This window comes from Lepidothrix coronata, unplaced genomic scaffold (genome assembly GCF_001604755.1).
Source record: "Lepidothrix coronata isolate B3197 unplaced genomic scaffold, Lepidothrix_coronata-1.0 Scaffold112, whole genome shotgun sequence".
Lineage (NCBI taxonomy): Eukaryota > Metazoa > Chordata > Aves > Passeriformes > Pipridae > Lepidothrix > Lepidothrix coronata.
The window spans coordinates 1,794,665-1,819,681 of NW_016690292.1; the positions used below are offsets into that span (position 1 = coordinate 1,794,665).

Below are 25,017 nucleotides of genomic sequence, written 5' to 3' on the forward strand. Positions count from 1 at the left end.
AGGCTGTGCAATGCTCAGCTGCCCCTGCAGTGCTCCCTGCTGCCCACTTGCCTGCCCAAGCTCCAGTCCCTCCCACTGCTGTGTCACATGTAGTCCAGCTAACAGTAATACCAATCAGTAAAAAGTGCTCTGTGCACATTGTATTTCTGCATTCTGAGCCAAGGGGGTGGGAGGTGGGTCCTGGGGAGGGGGATGTGGCTGAGACGGGGTCTTTTAGTGATCTGGGCTCCTCCTCGGGTGTGCTTTGCTCCTCTGAGGCAGGCCCAGTCCACTCTTCCAAAGCTGGCATATGGCTCTGGCTCCCGCAACTCCCATACGTGATTTCCCAGGCTGAGCTCAGCCTGCGTGTGATCAGCTTTCATTAGCTGTCATTAGACACAATCTGGAGTCCCAGAGCCCGCCGGGTCCTTCAGCTCCACCATCCCTTGGCTGCAGGAGAGGAGGATCACAGAGCCCTGTGCAGGGACTTGGATGCTCCAGCCCAGCGGCTGAATGGGGACAGCAGCTTTCCCCAGTGCTGGCTGGCCCCAAAGCGTGGCCACCTTCCTGGGAGACACTGAGTAGCAGGACATGAAGCAGGTTGGGAAGATGAGGGGGTGTAAAGAGCATTGGGGGGAAGAATGCTGAATTGTGCTCACTTACCTTGGGGGTGCCCGCTGCCATGGCATCCTTCAGGATGGAGCTCTTGCTGCCAAGAGAGAAGACAATGGGGTCAGAATCACAAAACTGGTGGGCAAGGAGGGGAGTGCTTTGAGGGATCTCACAAGGTCAAATAGTAAAGCACATTGTTCCTCTTCACTGGACCAATGAGAGCCTCCTCACCCTGACTGGAGTGGCATGGTAAGGAGGGCAGTGCCAACTATTTCTGCAGCTGGAATAAAATGGCCCTGTGAGTGGAACTCCCCCAACCCAGCCACATGAATCAAATACTGACTCTTCCCCTCCTTGGGGCTTGCACAGCTCCTCTCTCAGCCCTGGGGAAAAGCGAGGAGCACATCTGCAGGGACATAAGGAAAGCCAGGGCGTGGGGAGTGGAGGTGGTGAGCCCTGTGTAGGGTCAGGAACAATGGAAAAAAGGAGGGAAGGAAAGAGAAGAGAATTAAATCAGCATAAGAGCAAGAGAAAGAAGATCCCCTCAGCTTCAGCTGCACTGGGGAAGCAGCAGCTCTGCTGGAGGCTGGAGTGATTTGTTAATTCAGCTTGTTCCCCATTTAGCAGGGAAGGAGGTCCCTGCCACAGTGCTCCTCCTCGCCTGCCCTCGCCAGCGGGAGATGCTATAGATTTAATAACACCTTCCCCCCTCCAGACAGGTTAAACTTGAAACAATTACATATCAAAACCGACATGGCGGGGAGGCCTGCACTGTAATTTTTTGGTTATTAAAGTAATCTCTCTCATGTAAATTCTCCTGCTAACATGCTGCAAACAGCATTAGGAAATAAATTATTTCCCCATGATTCGATTTGTCAATGCAAAGCACCTGCAGCAGGCAAAAGGCTCTTGAAATATGTTGCCAAGCCCAGTGCCTGTGCTTGTAAGCACACGCCGGTGGGGTGGCTGGCTCCCAGCTCCCCATAGCCCCAGGGAGATGATGGATGGGTGGGTGGGTGGAGGGGGAGGTTAGCGGGGGGGAGGCGGAGGTTGGGGAAGGGGGGGGAATGGAATTGTGTTTAATAACAAAATTTGTATGCAAGCCTGCATCCCAGGCTAAGGATGAGTGATCGGCAGCCAGAAAGTATTAAAAAGCCTCGCTAAACAGATGCTGACAATAGAACAAGACATATCAAATCAGATCTACTTCAGAAGCATTAATATACACACGCACACACGCTCGCCCGCGCGCGCGCACCCGGCTCCGCACACCCGCGCTCCTTTCTTCTCAATCACAGCAATATGGGAGACATCAATAAATTTTTATGAGACTTTTAGAAGATCAACACGGTACTAGATGTGACAAAAAAGCAATGTGCCTGTCATGTTCGCTTTGTCGGGGACACTTTAGCCCCAGATGCCGAGCTGCAGTGCCAGCAGGGAGAAATTGAATTTGGCTGGCTTTAATCTGCCTTGATTTGGCAGATGGCTGGGTGTTATGAAATGAGCAGGGATGGAGGAAGGTGTTTTCTCCTGGGGCTATGGCCCCCCTCCTCTCCCATTGCCACTGCCTTCCGCCCCCAGCCCTGAAACGGTGGAAATACACAGTTATCCACTGCCATCAGGTCACCCCAAATGCCACAGCTCTGCTCCCAGCTACAGCTTCTGGAGACCACCAATGGATGGGCTGGGGCATCATCTCCCACACAGCCCCACTTCCCTGAGGGGATGTGCTGCTGGATGCTCACTGGGGGGAATGCAGGATGCCCCTGTGGCCTGTCCCCCAACTCTGCCCCCTGCTCTCAGGAGACAGCACAGAGCAGAATTAAGTCTCTGCTGCCCACTGAGATGCAGACCTTGCACCATCTCCAGCCTGTACAAGAACAAGCATGATGGGAAAGATTTCCATTCCCTCTACATCTCCACCACTACCTTGAACTTCTCAGTCGCACAAAGTGTGAAACAACTTTTATAATCCAAATGCCATGTTAAAAAACCAAACTCATTTCCTGTCTTTTCTTGTTAAAGGTGTTTAAAATTATTTCTTTTCAAGGGGAAGGGGAAGAATATCATTAAGTCCTCCTAAAAACGGCATTACCGCCAGGAAACTGCAGTTTTCAGAGTGAGAGTCTCTCTGGTCAGCCAAAACACCAAGCCTCTGCTTGGGACCGATAAGGAAGGGGATCGGTTTAGATAACTTGGCAGACTTTATTTTATTCTTCATCTGGAGGATTATTAATACCCCCACCCTCCTTCTTGCAATGTAGCCCTACTCTATCGCTAGACTCTTCAAGTTGTTTTTATTTATTTCCAGAGATGGGTCAGGAATGGGTGCAAGCCCTGGTCATCCAAGCACCTAGATCCTGCAATTTAATGGCGCTTTTCTCCATCCTGTTAAACAGCCCCCAAATTACGAGGGCTGCAGCCCCCCACGCCTCTTAAGGATGCTGGCAGCAGGCTGAGGATCGAAAGGCCGTCAGCAAAGAGAAACCTTCCCCTCCATAAACACCGCAGACAAATTAAAAATGGTAAAAGGGAAATCAAGACCTTTAAAGTTCAAACACTTTTCGGTGCCTTTTAAAGTTTTTTCGCTCTAGGCCCTTGCAGACAGCACAATCTTTGGAGACCTTGGGATTCTCTTTAATCACCCAGCCAGGCTGCAGTGGTCTGAAATGATTACACATTTACATAGTAATAACCCCAACACTCCTCACATTATTTCATGGCTAGCATATTTCCACTCGGCGAGTGATCCATGTGTTTTAAATTATAACCTGTACATAGGAAATTAGTTACTAAGTACGATATTCACGGGCTCGTCTGACACTTCTAATTAAGGTGATTTACACAGAATTATCTTATGAAATAAAAAAATGGTGTTTTGCTAGCTAATAAAATATAATTACTACCCGCTTTTCTAAGTTACAGTTAGTTTTAATCTATTTGGGGAATTGTTTATCTAGTTCATTACAGCCAAACAACTTCTTTCCCTTTTAGGCAACCCCCCCAAAGTACCAAAGAAGAGTAAGAAATGCCCTGGGAAGACCCAGCAACCTCCTTCTCTCTCTCCTGAAGACTTTGCATTTCCAAGTGATGCAAGGCTGCCAGCTGCATCACCCATTAACAGAAGCAGCACAGCCAGGTCTCCACCTGCCCCAGGGTGCTTGCTGGGGACCCATCACTCCTCTATATTAGGGTCCAACATCTTTAAGAGGAGCATTTACTCTCAAAAAGGCCCTTCACAATGAAAGCAAGACTCAGGCTACACCACAGATGTGCAGATGTCCATTAATGCTAAGCACAGATTTGGTTAGGAGCATCCCCAGGTGCAACTGGGAATCCCCTGGCACGTCCCTGATTGAGCCCCAAGGGGCCGTTCAGACCCAGTGCTTCAACAGTGATATCCCAAAGGGCAGCTCAGCAAGCCAAACATGTGCCTTCCTTACCCACAGCCTTGGGATTTCCTGTATCCCTGCCATGGTTACTATGACCTTCAAGTCTATTTATTTTGTTATGGTCCTGCCTTTTGGGGTGTGCTTGCCATAGGGAAATAAAATAGGCAATAAGCAAGGAGTGGTCCCTTATCATCCCCATGCTGCTCCTTCCCACAGGGAAAACCCAGGGCATGAGCTGAAGGTTAAGTGATCTGATCGTGTTTTACCATGAGCAAGGTGGTACTTTTCCTTTAAGCTTTTGCTCTTGCGAGCCGTTTTAGGAATCTCAGCTTTCCTCCAAAAGAAGAGAGAAGTTTTCTGTGTGCCCAAGTCAGGCAACAAGCAGAAGGCCTGTTCCCCATGGGAGATGGCTCATCAGCTTCCGGCAGAGAACATGACCCAGGGTGTGCTTCTGGTGTCCTCAGCCCACCACACACAGGCAGGGCTCTTGCTGACCCCCCCAGCCCAGGCAGCTCTGGCAGATCCAGGGAAGCAGGATCAGGAGCTTTCCTCCCCTGCACCCACCTCAGCGCACACACTGACTGTGCCAGCACCGGGGCATCACTGCAGCATCCTGGAGCAAGGGCAGGGAGGCTCTGCTGCAATTGTAGCTACAGCTTGAGCGAGGAGACTGAGAGAGAAAGAAACGTTCTCAGAGAAGAAATCTGAGCACAGAGCAGTGATGGGACTTGCCTGAAGTCTCAGTGCAACAACAATAAAGCCTAAAACACCTCTGATGATGTGCTCCAGCCCATCACAGCCACCTGGACTCCCCAAGCATCTTCAAACAAGATTTCTGCAGAGTCCCCACCTAGAGCAAGGCAGGATTTATGATGGGCATCCCTCAATGAAGGGCTGAGCTCCAGACCTGGAATGGCAGCATTCCCCACATATAATTAATAACAACTGCAAGAGAAGAAGTTCCTTGAGCTCGGGCAGCTACAGCTGTTTGTGCTCGTCCCTGAAGGACAGTAAGGAGCAGCTAAGAGGACTGCTGCTGTGCCAGCTGGAGTCCTCCAGCTCTGCAACTCTTCCACAGAATCAGTCTCAGCAGCCCTCTGCTTGACAGGCACCAGCCACATGCAGCTCCCACATGAGATCCTGCAAAACCAAAAGATTTCTACAGGCTGCAGCCGATAGATGTATTTTTAAAAAAAAAAAAAAAAAAAGAAATCCAGCAGAAACTTTATTTTTAGCTGCAGGACTTGTGGGTTGAACATGCAGCCTTGGGATGGGAACCCTGGCAGCAGAGCAAGCCTCTAGCACACCTGTGTGGATGGCAAGGCCAGCAGTAGGGAAGCAGTTTTTGGGTAGAGAGGGAACTGGATTTTTGTGAACACCAGTTTAAATAGGAGGAAGTGTCTTCTGAAGCCTAAATAAGGAAATAGGAGTTTGATTTTTTTTTTTAAAGCTACACTTAGCTGCAGGTGACAGTCCCCAGCATGGCCAGGTGAGATCTGTGCCTGGGAAACTGGATTTTTAACCTGCTGTGGCTCCTCCAGCAGCACCTGCATCCCATGATGGGGAAAGGGGTGAAGTGATGGTAAAAAATTACCAGAGAAGCTGCAGTCAGGACTAGAAACACTCTGCACATACAGTGCCAGACATGCTTCCCAAATGCTCCACCAGTCAGTATTTGTGAGACCTCAGTGTCCAACATGGTCAGTTGTGACAAATCTGACCCCACAGGGCAGTCACCCACTTCCCCCAAAAACCTGAAGCTGAAGGAGAAATGCAGCAGAATCATAAAACACTGTGCCATGACCTGACCATGCTGAAATCCTCTATTTGCTCTGTCCTATTTGCATCCCCGACTCTTTATGCCCTGCTAGGTTTTCCTTTATCAACCTCTGGTGCCCCATGTCTCTGCTCAGAGTGGGTAACAGGTTTCTGGGTGAGGATGTGTGGTCCATGTGTGCCTGGCCAAACAGGAGAGTGGGGTGGGGGCGTTGTTTTATTTCTCTCCCACTATTTGAAAAGGAGGTGGCTGGAAAAATAAAAAGAAAAATCAGAGGGAAAGGTCATGCATTAGATTGATCTGGGGGGCTCATTGCTACCATGGCTATAATGACTGTTTAATTATTCCCAGCTCACATGGCAGTTCAGAAGAGGCTCTGCAGAAGACATGCATCGCTTCAGGGCAAATAACTGACCGGAGATTTATTTCTCACCCTTGGGTTTCCACACATCCCTTCCCAGGACTCCTGCTGCCATGAGAGCTGGCAGCAGAGGAAGGCTTTGCCCTGCAAAGTCCCAAACCCCAGATTGCAAACCCATGCCCTGGAGTCAGGGAGTGGGCTGCGGGTACCGCGGGTCTGAAGGCAGTTCAAGGAGAGTTCATAGCACTTTTAGGGCACTGCATGAACGAGGGAAAATATGACCCACACATTTTTTCACGTGCTGTGCTACCTTGGAAACTCTAACCCATGAGAAGTGCTTCTGACCCACAGATTATGGACAGCAACCTCTGCCTTCCCTGGGGTCTGCCAGGCAGGAGAGGAATGGGGCATCTCTTAAGCAGGCCAGGAAGCTGCCTGGCTTGTGCTCTCTCTGCTGGAGAAGCCATGGATGAAGGGTCCAGGCTGTTGTCATTGCCACCCTCTGAGTGCACGAGAGGAAGCTGGAGGGTCTTTCTTCCTTTTCTGTCCGTGATTAATCTGCCACACTGAGGGGCAGGGACACAAATCAGAGAGGGGATGAAAGAAGATAAATCCACGGTATCAGCAGCACCACATTGGCTAGATAATAAACAGACTCCTCTCCTCATAAATTTCTCTCCATTCCCCCATGTTTTCCTGCCATTGACACTGGCAGACTTGGAGCTGGCCCGGTGTCTCGACTGGTGGGGAGAGCTGTGGCTCTGCCAGGGAAGCCTGGGACCCTCCACCTGGACTGCCATCCTTCACTACCTGCACAATCTGGGGTGCAGAAGGATGGCACAGTGGAGCCCCATCCAAACTCATGGGCACAGGACACCGGAGCTGACTACAAGATAATCCATGCCAGCATGTGAAGTGGGTGGGAGAATCACTAGAGACACTAACCATGCTTCAATTTACTTGGTATTTCCACTGTCTCAGTCCCCAAAATGTGTTCTCACTGCCCTGGCCTAACACTGTGTCCTCACTCCTCATTTTGGCAGCAGTCAGCTCACCCACTTCTCCACAATCCCCACAGGGACGTGACCCTGTTAGCTGCCTCGTGCAGGCAGGTGGTCCTGGCCCTGCTCAGGTATCACCAAGAAGCTGACACTTCCAGGCAGGTTTCTCCAGTGACAGAGTGTGTTTAATTTAAATCTGACAGGAGTCATACTGCTGGAGAAATCTTTAGGTGATACCACCCACCTGGAGATGTACCCGTGCCTGAATCTGGACACCCACGACTCCAGAGCTGAGGTTCCATGCTCAACACCTTGGTGTGGGGTGGCAGAACTTGCTCCCCGAGGGGATCAGGGGAGAGAAGGATGTGAACAACCCCTTTTGTGTCCCCAGAGCAGCTCCCAAACATCAGCCTGTCCCAGCAGCCTGGTTTTGCTGTTGGACATTGACTTCAGGACAACCCCTGGATGCAGCAGGAACCGTGGGATGTGGTTTTTGCTGTTGTTGGGTCTCTCCCTGGACGAGCATTGCGTGGAGGGCTCACACCCAGGATGAGCATCAGGGAGACATCACAGGCAATGAAATGATCAGTTGAAAACCTTGGAGGGTGTCAGAACCCTCTGGGAAAGCCCCTGGGAGCCCCAGGAGGGCAGGCTGCCTTCCCCACAGCCAGGGAGAGGGTGCCACAGGAGAGGTACCCAGTCCCGCCTGCACAGCGCGGTCAGACACTTAATAGTACCTGTCCCCAGCATCTCCTCGGCCTGGATTTATGCCTTGAGGGGTCACCTCTGGCGAGACTCTAATAACATGACTTTATTAGCTTTCTTGTTCCTTCTTTAAGATACAGTAGCAAGGGGGGAGGAGGGCAGCGGCACCTCTGGAAAGAGCGGGGGGCGTATGGATAGGAAGCAGCTGCCCTCGCGATTCCCCTTCTCGGTGACAAGGGGGAGAGGGAGAAAAATGATGCTCCCTCGAAATTTATCATGCACCCAATTACAATGTTAATTGGCAAGTCCCAGAAATCAATTAATTCGCAAATTTTTTTCAATTAAAAATTAAGATAAATCATAAAACGTTATTAAGCAAAGGCCAAACTCCATGAACTTTTTTTTTTTGTAGGCATCTGGATTTTTTTTTTTTTAATTTAAATAAAAAAAAAAAGAGCTGTGTTGCCAAAGCCCGATGCCCTTGAGTGCCTTTGCTGAAGCACAGGGGGCTGTCATCAGCAGGACTGGGCTGAAGACAGATAAAAAAATATCGACCAGTCGGACACACTGCTTCTGCTTTATTGATCAGGCGGGAATTTAACTTGCTGTGCATATCCACTGTGTCAGCAAGGGCCACGGGCGAAATTAAAAGTACTTGGCTTGGAGATGTCGCCTTGATACCGGGGGGGTGGGGAGAGAGGGAGGGAGGGGGGAAGAAGAGAGGGAGAAAGGGAAGAAAGGAAAAGAAGAAGGTGGAAAAAGAAAAGGGAAAAAGAAGGAAGAAAAAAGACAGGGATAAGTTGAGAAGCAGGAGGTTGCAATGCCTGCTTTTCCTCAGTTGCAATCTCACTTGTTGGCCAGGGCTCCTTGCCCTTTCTGGAGCACCTGCTGGTGTATATTGCATGCAAGGAAGGGAATCAGCATGTATTCGAATAGAGAGTTGGAAAAAACCCTTCTCACTCAAAAATGTCTCTAATCTCTCATTCAGAGGCTGGGGAACCTGCAGTCTTTGCTACACAAGAAGCCTTGGGAAGTACCTGGCCATCAAGTAGAAGTCCCCAGGCATAAATCAAGGAGACCTGCGGCAAGAGCCATGACCCTGATGTGACACATGACAACAGAGCTAATTCACGTTTTACACACTCTATTTATCCTGCCAGGCCTGGCAGCATGGCCACTCGCCCTTCCCAGAGCAGCCACCCACGCTGGTCCCAGGAAGGTTTCCTCCAAAGGTCCTTTGGGACAGCACAGCGCTCGGCAGATCCCACAGAAATGAAGCACTGGGGCAGTGGGAAGAGCAGCTGTATTTAAACACAAGGTTCCCTGAGCAGGACCAGGGTGTGAACCCCATGTCATAACTTGCTCTGGGTCCTTATGCTGACCAGGAGCAACACAGAAGGCCCCTGTCACTTGTGCACACAGGATGGGGACACACTGCAGGGATGATGTGCTTCCCTACTTGTCCATCAGCAGGAATCTCCAGTGCAGACTCTGGGGGGTTTAGCATGGGAAAAACATATCAGAAAGACCATGGGAAAGACATGTCAGAAAGACCATGAAACACTGGGAAAGCAACTCGTGAAAGGATGCATCCAGGATGCATCTCGAAAGGTCTGGAGACATCTCTCAAGAAAGGTCACCCTGCCTGGAGTGACCAGTCCATCTCTCAAGGTCCCACAGCCTTCATGTTTTAGCTATATTGCCAGCTTCCTCCTTATTCCTTATCCCAGTGGGCCCAGAGCTGCCTATGTCCCCTGAGAAGAGCCACTGCTGTGCCTCCCTGCATAAAGAAACCAGGAGCCGAAACCCCTTACAGCAGGGTGAAGATGCTCTGTGCAGCACTTTCTGCTTCCATGCTGGCTGCCAAAGAAGGGAGGATTAAGAACAGAAAGAGGAAAAGAGCATGTGTGCAAACGAGGGAGAGGAAGCTTCAGGGGGATGCTAAAGGAAGATTTAAGCCCGGGCAGATGTGCATTGAGTGCTACTGCAGGAGCTGGAGCACCATAGTCCCATGGCTGGTTCTTTTCCTCTGACATGAATCAAAGCTGGCTCTAAGAGTCAAGCTAAATCCCCCATCTGGGCACTTCACCTGCTTTGTCACAGGCCTTCCCACCACATCTTGCTCTGCCCTTCTTTGCCTGACACTATTTGGTTTTTTTGTGACAGCATCTTTGAGGTCACCAGAAAACAGCCCACAGCACTTTCCATCTGCACCAAGGTGAGAGACCCCGGTGCCCCCTGTGTTCTGGGAAATGCTTCGTAATCAGAGAATCTGAAGAGAAATTATTCCTGGACACACAGAAAGGTCATTAGGGGAAATTAGTAGCTCCTGAGATGCTGGATGTGCAGAGATGTGGCTCCATGCTCCCAGCAGAGTGTCAAGGAGCAATGAGAGCTGCTAGCCCAGGCTGCGAGCAGCCAACAAGTGGGGATGGGCTTTAAAACACAAATATGCTCAGATTAATTACTGACTGCAGAGGAAAAAAGGAAGAAAAGTGAATAAGGGGAGAGTTTGCCCAGCCATGGGACCCTGTGAGAAGAGCATCATCCTTCACCCTCCCACCTAAGCACATCCATTCCCAGAGGCACCACCATGCCCAGCCCTGGGATGCCATAGACAGGCAGAGATAATATTACAATATGGCATGAGAATGTTGCTGGGTATGTCTGCTAAGCTTAGAAAATCCTTTATATTAAGGAGAAAGAGCTGAGGTAGCCCTGTCTGAGCTCACACTGTCCTTCCAGCTCCGAGAGCAGGAACAGAGCCAGCACAGTCCAACTCACTGCCCCACCCTCTGGACTACTCCCCAGCTATATTGATACACCTGATCCTTTTGGGGAGGGAAAATCCCAGCTCAGAAGCATAGGTTTACTGCTGGTAATGGAGGGAAGAATCTGCCAGTTGTCACACAGGGAAATAAAAACACCCTCTGCCAAATATTTTTTTTTTCAAAAAGAGCACTGCATATTCAAGAACAGAGGATCGCGCTATTAAAACCTCTGCATCCAAAGGCACATTTCCAACCTTCAAATTGCTTGACTCAGCAAGTATTTGTAATATGTAGTATTTGTAATATGACTTCTTAAGGTTCTTCCCCAAACACTAGAAAGAACCATGGACCCATTGTGGAGCATCAGCTGAGGTAGGGCTCCACAGCTCCCACTTCCTCCTTTTCTTCTGTCCTCAAATTCATCTTCCCTCCCACCCCAAACTCAAACCAGAGCCCCAGGCCTGCCCTTCACCCAGCCTCCCCTCCATAAGGAGGCTGTCCTCTGCAGTCGCTGCCCAGCATCACCTCTGCTCACAGTATTTACCCACAGTGACATGTGCAGCAATGCACTTGTATGCACACAGGGATGTGTGTGTGTGTGTGTGTGTGTGTGCCTGTCCCGAGGGACACCCGTGGGTGCTGCTCTCGAACTCACCTGCATTCCCCCTGTAGCCCTGGGCTGGGGAAGTGCATCTGCAGGCAGAGCACCAGCCGAAGGCTGGAGCTGGGGCCACTGACAGCTCCAGAAAGTCTCACATTTCAGTGTGCTTTATTGCAAGCCTTTAGCACGGATGAGGTGTAAAACAAGTGAATATAAATCGAGTGAGGATAGGAGGCTCACATCTAGTGCACAGATCAGCTTCATGCACACAAACCAGGAATATTCATGTATTCTGCAGCCTGGCTGGGGCACAGGGCAACAGCGTACACAAAGGGTCACTGTTATTATTTCTCATTTTTACCTTGGTGGCACTTAGCAGCTCAGCTGGGCACCTTTTGCTCTCCAAGCTGTACATGCAGAGCAAGGAGAGCATCCCTTCTGCCCTGCATTGTGGGACCGCTGCTTGCCTCTCTGCTGCTTTGAGCCTGTGCTCTGCAAAGGTGAGCTACAAGGTAATTTCTTCTTTGGAGGAGGAATACCAACAGTCTTGCCTGGCAAGAGTTAAAACCCATAAAACTGAGGCTTGTAGTTTTGTTTTCTTTCAATTTATACCCTTCACTTAAAGAGGGGTGGGGGGGGAAGAAACGAGGGGGAGAAAAAAAGAAAGCCAGGTGACATATTCTAAGAGGGAGCACCGAAAACGTGTTAAGCACTTCAAAATCTCATATATTCAATCGGCCTCTGGCAAGACATCTGCCTAATGTTAGCGCTTAAATATCCTTTTCCATTTTACATGCATTCAAGTCTCATTTGAGCGAAATGAAACGGTATTATTAAAGGGAGATTTTGCACAAATGGCCTGAATTTGACATGTCAAGTTCAATGAGGCTGTTACATATGTAACACCGAGAAGGGCTCGGAGGCTGCCGCTCTTGAAACAGCGCCAGTGGCTCAGAAATGAAATTTGCATTCAGAGAGCCTTGCCTCGCAGCACGGAGCTGTGCACGAGGCTCGGTCGGACCCACACGGGGTGGAGGAGCTGTGGGGCAAGCACAAGCATGGGTCTCGCTATGCTTTGGGAGACTGGACACACCAAGAAGGCAGCAGAGCTAGAAACCCAGGTACCTCATTCCCACTCAAGTCTGCTTTTTCGAGTGAAAGCTTGACCCTGCACCAGGGTTGGATCCTCCTGAGTGATGTTCATCACTGTTCCAACAACCAGTGTTCAACCCCCGGACACACACAGCCCTTAGGCATGGATGGGTGCTGCCCTGTTGCCACATGGCTCCTCCTGCCTTACTGCATGATGCTCCAGCTGGGTAGACCTTGAGATGTCCCTGTCCTGAGGCCAGGATGGTCACACCAGCACTGCCCATGGGAGGAAAAAGGGCTGCCCCTGTCTCTGGGGGATAACAAATCCCATTGCCACCAGCTGAGCAAGGGGTTCATTGGAGTGGGTGAGTTGCTCCTGGAGATGTGGAACCATGTGTAGCATCATCCAGGTGGTGCCTACAGCTCCCTTGTATCTCAGCCCCCAGAAGCTCCTGTAGTCACCTGGAGAAATTACTTTTCCTTCCTCTGCCCTCCTCGAGCTCCCCACTCCAACAACACCTGAAAGTCCAAGCGAGTGCTCAACACCCGGCAGAGGTGATGGCACAGGGCAAAGCCCCCCTCCTTGCTTCTCCACCAGCCTCTTGATCTGACCCTACGACAGCATCTTGGCTGGTTCACCACACCACACAACCCTGCGGCCATGGTCCCTCGGGAGAGATCCCAGCACACGAGGAGTCCCGGTGCTGCAGCAGGAGCTGATGCAGCGCCCGCCAAGTCTCCAGCGCTGCAGGCTCAGCAGGCAGGAGGGGATCTGCCTTCCCAACCCCGAGAACGGTAAATGTATGATTTTGTTGCAAATCATTAAGGTTTATTAAAACCTTAATTCCTCCTGCCTATTTTTTAGGGTGACTCTTTAGACTTAATTAAAAAAAAAAAAAAAAAAAAAAAAAGCCCTTGGAAAGCAGCCCCCTGGTTCGCTTCTCCCCATCAGACTGATAAGTAACAGCTGCTCGGCCATTTCGGTAACAAGTCGGTATTGGCAGGGAGCGGCCAGGGCTGCCGGTGCCCGTCACGTTTATAGGCCTACATTTTATTTTTATGTTTATTGGGTTATTTGAGATCATTATTAGTTTCTCTCTTCTCTTGTTGATGTGTTCTTGCTCCTGGCTTCTCCAGGCGGGAAAGGTGGGGGAATGGGAAACAGGGCCACCCGCTACACTGAGCTGCCCCGCTGGAGCTGGGCAGTGCATGGGACTTCAACCCTCTCACACTCTGCTGCCTGCTGTTCCTGCCCACTACTGCTGCCCTCCCACCCTGCTGCTGCTGCTGGCCCTTGCATCGCTCCCCTCCAGGACAGGGAGAGCCCATCCCTGTGCAGAGCTGCTGTATTACAGATTAGCCTCCATTGCCTGAATCCATCGCCTAGATTGAACGTTATCTATCATGCTACGGAGGGAGTCGTTATTTAATAATTAATAAAGACCTCTGATTCTTCTTCGCCGCCTGCGTGGCCGAGTGGAGCAGGCCAGGGAAGCGAGGGCAAGCCAGGGAGAGCTGTCTCCTCTCTAACTGCTGCTGTTATTTAAAGGAATAAAGCCATTCTTTTTCATTTGTCAGCTGGCCCACAATGGCCCTTGTCATGCTTTATGATTTAGGGTTTCCTTTCCTTTCCCATTAAACGCCACCTTCCCATCACCGCTTCGCGCCAGCCAGCCTCTGCTCCTGGCTTGCGGTTTCAGTTTCACTCTGATATTGGCCCAACTTCTTTGATGGGCTCCTCTGAGCACTAATTGCTTCTGTTCATTTAAACCTGTTCACTAATTTGCAGTGGCCCTTTATTAAGTTGGATGCGGCCCAAATTACACCATAAATTATGCTTGCAAGGGGACTGGGTGTCGCAGGGGATAAATGGGCTGCCTGTTCCCTGCTCCCCCCCTTCTCTATCTTCCTGTGCAATGCGTGGGGGATGCGGGTCTCAGCTTGAGGCTGTGGGTGTCGAATTTGGGATATCTCAACCCAGATCCATCTGGGGAGGTCTCCCTCTAACTTAAAGCTCCCTCCTTGTCCCTCCATGTGCAATGGCTATTGCTGAATCAAAGAAGATCCCAGGCAGAGATGGGATGGATTCTGCATCCTCTGCACTGCGCACAGCCACGTGCACCCCATCGCCCTGGTGTACACACACACACTGACACATATGCTCTCCCTCCTCTCCTACCACCTGGTGACGTAACTTTGCTTCTAGTCAGCAGTTTGATTCCTTTCCTCACCTTTTAATGACCGGAGAATTCATTAATAATTGAAATAAACACGCTCTTTTCCAAGGCTGCCGAGTTTTATTAAGGCAGGGGCAGGGATATGCCAACCCTTGGCTGCAGCCATTTCCTAAATAACTGCCAGCAGTTAAAATGCAATTATTTTTTTTTTTTTTTTATTAGAGGACTTTTCTGTGCTGGGGAAAGCAGAAGAGAGCTGAAGGTAGCTGAGGAGCAGTGTGCACCAATGCTGCAGGGCTGCTCTTTCATGGGATGTCAGCAACGTGAGAACTGCTCACCAAACACACGTCCCCAGGGAAAGGGATGCCTGTGCCCCTTGGGAGGCATTTCTGCCTGACTTTACCATTGCAGTGAACTCCAGGAAAATGTTTCTGCCTTGCTGTCTAGCACTAGATCTCTGGAACTGGTAGCTGTGGGTACCACCATCTCCTCTGCCACCTGCAGGTGCCCCAGCTGGCTCCCCAGGGATGCTGGTGGTCCCCAAGGAGCTGCTTACCTGATGTTCAGCTGGGTGAGCTTCTCCAGCTCCTGTTCCATGTGCTCCTGCAGCTCCCCGGGGCGAAGTAGGACCTGGCAGATGGGGCAGATTGGAGCCTGGCTGTCAAACAAAGTTGCTTTCTTTTTGCCTGTAGGGAGGAGAAGAAGGGACAAAGCTTTAGCTCAGATTGGCTGCCATCAGCATTGCCTTTGCTCTGCCCTGGTCCCCGTCCTAGCACAGGACTGAAACCAGGAGATTTTCTCATGGTATAGCCCCATTTCTCTCCCCATCTCACACTCCCTGGGGCAGAGACTGGCTCTCTTCTGCAGTGGGACAGCAACTGGCAAGAGAGCATCCTAGCCCTGGCTGTGGGCCCTCCAGTCTTACAAGGAGAGCAGCAAAAGCCACATTTCAGGAGTGACCCCATGCAACCCCAGCTTTGTGGTGCAGGTGGTGTGACTTGGGGAAGACGGATGACACAGCACTGCTCATTGTTCCTATTAGCTAATAACAGTTAATTATGAAGAGCTGTCTTCATCCTCCTTGGCATTCCTGAAGTTGGGTGGGTCAGGATGAGCTTTCCCCTGAAGTGAAGAGCAACTCTCCATAGGCACACAATGTTGGGGGGCAGAGGAGAACCCATGGCACTAGGCTGCACATGGCAGGGAGTAGGTCTGGATGCTCATTATCCAGGATTTCTCACCTGTCCCGGGGCTGGGCTGGGGCTCCTTGTCCTCCCCACACCACCAGCAGCTCTGTAACCCAGAGCTGCCAGAGCCCTCGCCCCCCTGGGGCTGTATCATCCCTCAGTGAGATTTAGGGGTGCCTGTATACCCCAATCCCTAGCTGGGCTAAGTCCCTGTGGCAGCTTGGGAAGCAAGGTGCTTCCTCACACCCTCCTTACACCAAATCCTCCCCACCACTCCCCTGCCCAGCCATATCTCCCTGGTTCTCTCCCTGCTCTGAAGCCAATTTATTCCAGCTCAGAAACTTTATTGCCCCCTGTGTAAGGAATATACAGCATCTATTTAACATAAAATAAAACTCTAAAGCAAACAATGAAGTTTCAATAAAAGAGAGAAGCCTGTGGGTCCCCAGGCCCCCTCTCCCAGCTGTACTAGCAGCTCTGCTCATGAGAGGGCGTGCGGAGCCTGGCTCAGATGGCTCTGGCAGGGAGAAACGTGTTTTATAGCCGCCTGTTGTCATCCAACGTGAACCCTCCTGCTGGATTATTTATTTATGTATTAGACATGGATCAAATTGGTTAAATCCGAGTGAGAGGCAGCAATGCACAATAAAGCAGCCGTTGCTGGATACGAGGGGGCTGCGTGAAACGTGGCCTTCCAATCAGGAGCCAAAAGGTGCCATTTTATGGCTCCTAACGATGGCAGAGCCCAGTTAAATGAATCCCCATTAAAGGAACAGACCTTCTCAAAGGATAAAACATTGGTGTGAGTGGCTTTACTGGGTCCCTGCTCCTCCCTGTACAACCTTCCTGGCGCAGGTGTTTAACGAGAGAAAGGGTCTGAAATAAGTTTGAGAGTCACCTTGGCTTATCTTTGCCTTCCAGCAGGACACGGTGTATGTGCCTGGTGGAAGCAGGGCTGTCTCTGGGACATTACCTGCCCTTTCCTTCAGCATCCCTATAGGAGATGGGAGAAACTGAGGCATGAGGGGCAAGTTGGGGCAGGCCAGTGCTTTGGTGCATTCCCTACCTCCCCAGCTTCCCTATCCACTGGGAACGCTCCCACTTGCAGAGCCAGGTGGAAAACCCCGCTGTGGTCTCTCCTCCAGACCTGGGCTAAACCCAGAGGCTCTGATGCAGAATTCAGGTGCCTCAGCCCTCATCCCCACCACCCTTCTTGGTGCTGAGGAGGACATAGCACGAAGTCCATGCAACTGGGAACATGTTCCTCTCTCCTCCTTCCCTCATGTTTAAATAATGTCAAGAACCCAACCCAAAACCAGACACCCAGCTCCCGCTGACCCTTGCCGGAAAGGTCGGCATTTCAGTAATTCCACCTTCCTCTTGGAGCTTTTCCACTTTTGTCTAGTGGGGGCCCAAAATAGCCCAGGAGCGTCCCCGACCACCTGCTATTTATAACCCCAACTTCACAGCAAAACAATGGAGCTGTCTGAGTCTCCCTCCCAAAATAAACAGGCAGCCTTTGAGTGGACGGGAAATCCTGCTGGATTCCTGCTGTGGGGTGTACAGATGGATGGGTAAACAGGCTGCCCTCCGCCCTACCGCGCTGCATCCCCGCCCCCAGCCCAGGCCACCACTGTGGGGGCTGTGAGCCCCCCTCGCCTGCCATCCACAGCTTCAGCAGGGATGCTTTCAGCAGCAAAGGAGGGTGAAACAGAGGTTGAACATCCCTGTGTCTCTGTTCTCCAGAGAGCCCAGAGGTGTTCATTTGCTGGGGGAGGTGATGGAGTGTCCTGGACCTGGGATTGGTAGCCTCAGGAAGCATAGTTGGGGTCCCTCCCGGGGACCAGCTCTGTACACCAGACTGGTGGCTTTTTTAACCTCCTGCACACCCAAGTCCTTGCTCCCTGCTTTAACTCCAGTACTATTCCATGGGGTGCATGTTCCTAAGCAGGGGCGACTTTGGATTTCTACGCCTGGAGCAACCAGGAGGGATCTCATGCCATGGGAAGGAGCCTTGCTGCCTTCCATGGCTGGTCCCAGCCCAGGCCAGCAGGAGAAATGAGCAGCAATGGCCTTTTCCACCAGCTACACCAATGATACAGTGACGAATTCATGCCAAGGAAGGATGTGACAGCTGTCACCCCTCATCCTCGTGATAGGCAGGGAAGATCCCCCTGCTCTGGTGAGTGCAGGAAGATGGTGCTTGCACTGAAATGAGGGCTTCCAGAGGGGCAGGAGAACAGGAACCCGGACATGCAGCCAAGTCCCTGACATACAGATTGCAAAGCAGGAGACAGAAAGAGCCCCGGCTCCTGGCCCAAGGGGCTGACAACGCGCTTTCGCAGGAGCAGGTCTAAGTGCGAGTGACAGGCAGAAGGCAGGGACCATCTCCCGTGCCAGCAGGACACCTACGCAAGCCTCCCCAGGTCTGTGGAACCCACTGCCTGCCTGCAGTGCCACAGAGGCTGCTGTTGGGATGCGTCTCCCCAGATCAGCAGCATCCACATCCGCGGCGCGCCCCAGAGCCTCGCACACACCCACGCTGTGGTGTCTCATGGTGGGCAGTGGTACCCCAGCTCCACGGCGTGGGATGCTGGGCTGTGGGGAGAGGGAGAGGATGGGCTTGGCAAGTCCTCAGGTTACATTTGTGAATGCCAAGGTGGAGGGGGATGCATATATCCTGTCTCTCCCTTTGGGAGCAGGGACATCCTGATATCCATGAAAAACACAAAGGATGCCGCACTGTGTGTGTGGCTGGACTGTGCTGGGGTGTAGGTACTACCCCGCTGGATGGAGCAGAGGGCATTGATTTGCACAGGGTCAAACAAAGGGTGCACATCCCTGAGTGGGATGGACCTGCGCCTACTCCCTGCTTGTCCTTCCCTGCCCTGTGCCAAACCCGCTCCTGGGAGACACTGAATGGCTCTTTTCAGGCTTTTGTTTTTTGGCAGCTGTGTTTTTGTTTTCTTTGCCCCTCTCTCTCCCCTTCCCTCTCTGGTTACTCGGTAGGCTCAGCTCCAGTGTTTACCCTCCTCGGCTCTGCCGTGCTTCCCCTGCTGCTGACCCCCTGCTTGCCAGCGCCAGAGAGATGAAAAGGCAGAGCCTCGGTGCTCCCGCTGTTTGCACGGTCTCCTGGGCTCCGCGGAAATGTTTAACTCCAAGTGTTGAAACCGAATATTTCCTGCTCTGAAAGCAGAGGTCTCAGCGTGCAGACGCACCCCTGTGTGGAGGAATTTATCCACAGGCACCTTCGGAGGGCATCTGCAAATGGATCCCAGCCCAGGTGGGGACTGAAACGAACCCTCCTGATCCCACTGGGGATGGAGGGCTGGATCCTGCACACTCAGTTACACTGATACAGATCCGACATAATTCCCATGAGTCCTCTGAGAAAGGCCTGATTCACCACAAAGCAGCCGGTAATGGGACCTGGGTTTCAGGCTGGGAGTGCAGCTCAGGTAATGGGGACACAAGCGTGACACTGAATAGGCAGGGAGCCGTGAAGTCATCCCTGCTCCTGCCCTACGCCTGTGCCCTGACAGCTTTGTAAGGCTTATGCAGGGTGGGAGTGGGTCACTTTGAAGGGAGAGCTTTCCCTCACAAGCAGAATGCGAACTGCCGTTTTGGAGAGCATTTAAGTGAGGAAAAAAGGGAACCCAGCCCACCAACAGCCTGGGATGACAGCATGGGATGCATACAGCCCCTCACCACTACGGAGGAAACAATGCTCCCAAATCACTCAATGAGCAAAGTTTACAAGGCATGAGGGCTCTCTCTGCCCAGGAGCTCAGCGCATTGCCAAACGAATGAAATAAATTGTCTGTAACTCAATTGTTCATCTGCACTGATGGCTTAATGCAGAGTCAGGTGCCTCCCAGGGAACTGCTGCAACGGGTGGCACAGGGGGTGCTGTCCTTCCCTGGGGCCATCTGAAACTTGCTTCCACGAGGACCAGCTGTTCCCTCCCAACTCCTGATTTCTCCTATCTCAAACTGTTTTCCACTTCTCTGAGTACCAAACCCCCCCTCCTCTGAGATGCCTCCCTTCATCTCATCCTCGTATTTCCTCTCTCTCCCCCTTAAACACTCCATCATTTAAACCCAATCAAAGCCAGTTGATCTGAAACTCTTCTGAATAGAAATGACCCCACGCTGGGGCCCCGCGCGCTGCTTCGGGGGCCGCACTGAAACCAGGTGGGTGGTAATGGAAGTGCTGACACAGGCTCCTTGACAGCATCGCCACTGCCAGCGCCTGTAATAATCCCTCCCGGCTGCCCTGCAACTCGGTTTCCGCGGCGATTATTTTCCATTCGATGATGGGCTTGCTGTTATTTGTGTACTGATAGCAGATATCTCGTGTGACAAGCCTCCTTTCCTTCCAGCTCAAAAAACAATAATTCAAAGAAAGCCCCACATTAGCTTGGAAATAGCAAAACACTCGCTCTTCTCCTGGCGAGCCTGCACCACAACTGATGAGGCTCGCAGAGCCCTGGCAGTAAGTGGCAGTCAAGGGGGGATGACAACACTGGGACAAGGAAGGCAGACAAGGTTCATGTGTCAGTGCAGAGCACCCCAGAATAACAGCAGAGGCAAAAAGTGTTTGGTAATCAAGTAAGGGAACAGGAATAATGCTGCTCATTGCTCTCCCATCTCCCTGTTATTTACTGGTGGGGTGCCAGTGCCATTCCCATGGGGCTACATCCTGTCTGCTGGGCGCTGCCTTGCATCCTGCTGGTTGGTACCAAAAGGTATATGGCCCTCAAAAACCTGCACTTGAGGTCAGGGCACCTCCCACTCCTTCTAGTGAAGGTTCCTTCCCTTGGTTCCTGCCTGGCTGTGGGATGCAGACCTCAGCTGTGTAGGATGCAGACCTCAACCTGCTGCCCAGGACCAGGCACCCTGGATCTGACCCCTCCTGCAGTTGCTCTGCATGGGGCAGTGGAGATCCAGGTGCCAGGGACAGTGATGGGCAGTGAGGTGACTCCAGGTTTGGGTGCTGTGGCTGGTTCAGTGTCTGGCCATAAATGCATCCACAGCACGACTTAACTCTGCAAACAGCCCATAGTGCAGCTAGCGCATCCAGACTGCCAAGGAATCACCCTGCATCGAGCAGACCTTCCCTGGAGCATGTGCCTTTTGGAAGTCTGTGCAGGCAGGAAGGTGGCAGAGGTCTGGAAAAATGGCTTTTCAGGTAAAAAAAAGCTTTCGAGGAATTGCTTCTCCACTCCTGCATGACAGTGCAAAGCTGCCACAGGGCACCAGCAGAAGCTGGACTTGGATTGTGCTGGGCACACCATGGGGCCACTGCTGCAAAAAGAGGCATAGGCATGAGTGACAGCTGGTTTTGTGTATAAAACACAGAGAGACACAGACAGACAGAGGGACCTCTGCAACCCCATGAACAAATTGGGTCACAGAGAAGAGCTGTTCTCAGACCTGCTGCATCCCCACCAAGGGTCTGATCCCCTGCACTGCTGCCTGCTAAGGTGCCCAGGCTGCCAAGCAGCTTAGAAAATACACCTGCTTCTCCCGAGGGTAAAAGCTACAGAGGGATCTGAGGCAGAAAAGCTTGCTAAAGTACTGATTTCCTTCTGAAGGAAAGAGTTGCTCTTGTAGCTGCCTGTCCAGACGAGCTGGATACTGGAGAGGACTGGTGTAAACTGGTGCAGTGCTGCTCCCATGCAGCTAACCCAGCTGGGGTTGATCCCAAGGGTCACTCAGTAAAAACGTATGTTTAAACATCGCTCTAAGATCTTCAGGGGCTGTTGCACACCCCATTGGGTCCAGCACCACATCTCACATGGTGAGTTGCAGCCTGGCAGCGAGGAGAGGAACCCCCTGGAGCACCTGACCCCGCTGCCCATGATCTGGCCCTGGCTCTCCATCTGCGGAGATCACGGCTGCCCGGTGCGGGGCAGTGGAAGATGGATTGAGCTGGGCAATAATTTAAGAAACTGAGTGAGTCTGTACATCCAATCACTTTACAAATCAGGGGAAAGGGAGAGAGGAGGAAAGGCAGGAGGGGGGGGGGGAGAGTGAAAAGGCCGCGCAGGGAAATGCATCACAATTACTGTCTCGGCTCTAATGAGGAGCCTGTCATGAGGCTGTCATCCTGCGGAAAGCCACCTACTCAGAAAGATTCAATAAAAAAGTAGCAGAGAGATAAAAAAGAGATATATTTCAGCCCTTGCTAATATTCTTTTCATTTGTCCCAGCACAAAATAAGATACTGCACTTAACCGGCTCGGTTAAAATGAAAAGGGGGGGGGCGGGAAGGGAGCAGCATTGATCAATACCACTAAAAGCCGGGAGACACGGTGATGGAGTGCAATTTTTTTGTCTGTGCTGAAGCATAGCAGAGGCCCGGGCGGGGTAATTTATGATTCACACGCATGGCGGCTAACTAGAGGCTGACAAGACAATGAATCCTCGATGAGAGGGATGCAGGCCGCTGGGAGAGCTGGAAAGGGAGAGCATGACAGGGACCTGGAAGGGAGAGGGAAAGAGGAGGGCTGGGACGGGCTGCGATCCTGTCGCCCCATGGTGCTGCTCAACGTGGCTCCGCAGGGCAGAGCAGAAACACTTTCTCGGGCTTCACAAGAGCAGAGTAGAGAAACATCAAGAGAAAGCCAAGGAAGGGGCTGCACTGCCTCCATCCCCACCCTCCTCCCTCATGGCTCCCAGTGGAGCAGGCTGCCCATGCAGGCTTCCCCCAAGGAAGCACTCTGGGGCCCAGCTGCAACCCTCACTGGGCTGGAGATCAACCAAATAGGGTCATCAGGGACCAGGGACAGACAGGGATCCCCCTTCTCTGCTCCAGGTTCTCTAATGGGTGCTAGTATGTGTTTGGGAAACCTCTGGACAACAGAATTGGATCTTCCTGCTGCCATCCATACTCTGCCCTGGCAATGAAACTGGAGCCTCCTCCAACCCACCACCTCATCTCCAGAAAACAAGTCCTGGGTAGCAGTTGGGTCTCCACAGCACCAGTGTGTCCCTGGCTTCAGTGAATATGGCACAGCAGAAACACTCCTGATGGAATCCTACAGCTCTATCCTTCTACCCTGGGGGATCTCCTGGAGCATGATGCACCTCCTTCCCCCATGTCCTTGAGCTGCCCTCCATTGCAGGGGTCAGCCCTTCCTCAGTGGGATTTCTGAAATGAGGTGCTGGGACCCAGCATGCTTTCCAGCACACAGGAAGCCAGGCACAAGACCCCAGGGTTCTCTCAATTCCTGTGCCATGTGTGCATCATGGCTTGACAGAGCGTGAGGAATGACTCTGCCTCCTCACCATCCCCCGTCCTCCTCCTCGGCCACCCAGAATGCCTGAGGCTGAGCACCCAGAGCTGGCAGCTGGGCAGCATTCACCAGCATGCCTGGCCTCAGGCCCTGTTTCCTGTTAAAAGGGCTCCTTTTTGCCACTGATTGAGCCAGTCACCCAACCTGGGGTTCCTGCTGGCCCAGTGGGAGACGGCAGAGAGAAGGAGCTGTGTAGCTGCATTGCCAAAGTGTGCTTTGACTATCCATGCTCTGCATCAACTCTTGGGATGGAAAGACCTGGAGCAAAATACGTTCTTTAACTGCCAAAAAATGATGACAGTGGGAAATAGAGAAGGCGGGAGTTTCACAGAAACATCCCCGTATCTGGCTGGGAGCCTGTACAAGAGTTGGAGTCTGAGGTCCTGGGCAGTTCTGGGGCCTGCATCATGCCTTGATTGCTTCATCTGGACCAGAAACAGGGATGCAGTTGAGACTAGGAGCAACAGTCCTGCACAGGGACTGGGAGAGAGCTGGAGGGGTTTTTCCCTCCCAGCCCCATTCCACCACTGCACATCCCAGGTCCCTGCCAAACCTGCAGGACACTCCTGCACCGGGCAGCAGCTGCTCAGCTCTCTCAGCCCCATCCTCCTGCTCCTCTGGGTCCTTGGCGAAGGATCTGGCCTCATCCTGAGAAAGGACCGGCCTGGAAATGGGTCTCTGCCTTCCCCACTGGCAGTGAAACAAGAGCTTAGGGACTACCACACTGCCAGTGGGCCAGGGGTGTGCTGTGGGTCCCCCCCAGCCCAGCGAGGTGCCCCAAGAGGGGCTCCAGCCATCCTGGCCCTGCAGAAAATGCCTGCAGGCAGCCATGCTACTCCCATGCCCTTGACTTGGAGGGCAGCCTGTTAAGTTGGTGATATACTGATACGCCTATAATTTGAAGGGGTGATGGGGTAGAGTCTTTCCTTGCCTCCCACCCACTCTCTCCCTCCCACTTTTCCAGCTCCTCTCCTCTCCTCCCTCGGGGGTGTGTGGGGCACATATCGAAAACACAGATATTGAACTGTCAAAACTATTTCCTACAAGAAAATAGATTCATCAGCTTGCAGCACACAGGGTCATTGCCACATTTTCCCCTCGCGCCAGCACCTGCACATGCCGGCGCATACCCAATGCCTCTTCGCAGCACCGGCACTTTAGCTTGTAGCTCAGGGCCCTTAAGTGACTTTGAGAAATGGATAATCGATTATAATTCCACGGGCCTCTCTGCAGATTTATCTGGAGAATGTATAAAAGCCAGGGATTGGGAGAAGCGGGTCCTTCTGGCCAACACGTCGATTGCCTGCGCTTTCCGTGCCCAGCTCGGAAAATCGCATCCCGAGCACGACTCTGTTTAATCCATCAGTACACAATCAATGCACTCTGTAATCAACTCTTGATCACTTAATTTTACACATGTTGGCTGAATCCCTTTGTTTAATCACTAGATCAGGCTGCCTTGTTGCACTGCCCCCTCCCTGCTTAACCCTCCCTGACCCTCATCCCCCGTTGTCGGCACCACCAAATGCAGCCCAGAGCCTTCATTTCACCTTGAGGAAAAGCTCCTGTGAATTTAGAGAGCCATGAGATGGCAAAAAGGGAAACAGAAGGAGTGAAAAAATAATGTTGGAGAGAAAAAAAATATTTTCCGCTCTGTGCCTTCCTAAGGCTTGTCCCAGCCTTTTCCATCCACGTAACAGAAACCACTGATGGAATTTAAAAAGGGGGCTGGATGTTGGGATACATGCACTGAAGGCAACACTGCAACAACCCAGCGAGAATGGACACACTGGGATGTCACTGGGCAGATGCACCGGCACACAGCGGGCACTCATCACACGGCTGCATCTATCCCCTCAGCATCCTCCCCACCCCCTTATTATTATGACTGTTTTAGCAGCTGATGCCATTATGAGCAACGGTTCTTGATCTTTCCCTCCCAGAGGCATCCTCAGGAGCTTCGCTCCCATCTCACCAGGGTTCATCTCCCTTTCTGTGGCAAGAGCACGACCCTTGGGTTGCGAATGCATGTAAACGCAGCTATTTGGCATTTTTAGCA

General features: G+C 51.9%; 1 protein-coding gene across 6 annotated transcripts in view; it reads right to left on the reverse strand.

The window, feature by feature from the left end:
- The window catches only part of RNF220 (ring finger protein 220), a 214,246-nt gene that overhangs the window by 69,736 nt on the left and 119,493 nt on the right, over positions 1 to 25,017 (reverse strand). For all 6 annotated transcript variants that reach the window (XM_017824756.1, XM_017824752.1, XM_017824753.1 and 3 more), the window contains exons 2-3: positions 15,028 to 15,157; positions 643 to 688 (exon numbers count right to left, since the gene is read on the reverse strand). In XM_017824756.1, the coding sequence (XP_017680245.1) occupies positions 643 to 688; positions 15,028 to 15,157 (176 nt within the window). The remainder of the gene's footprint in view (positions 1 to 642; positions 689 to 15,027; positions 15,158 to 25,017) is intronic.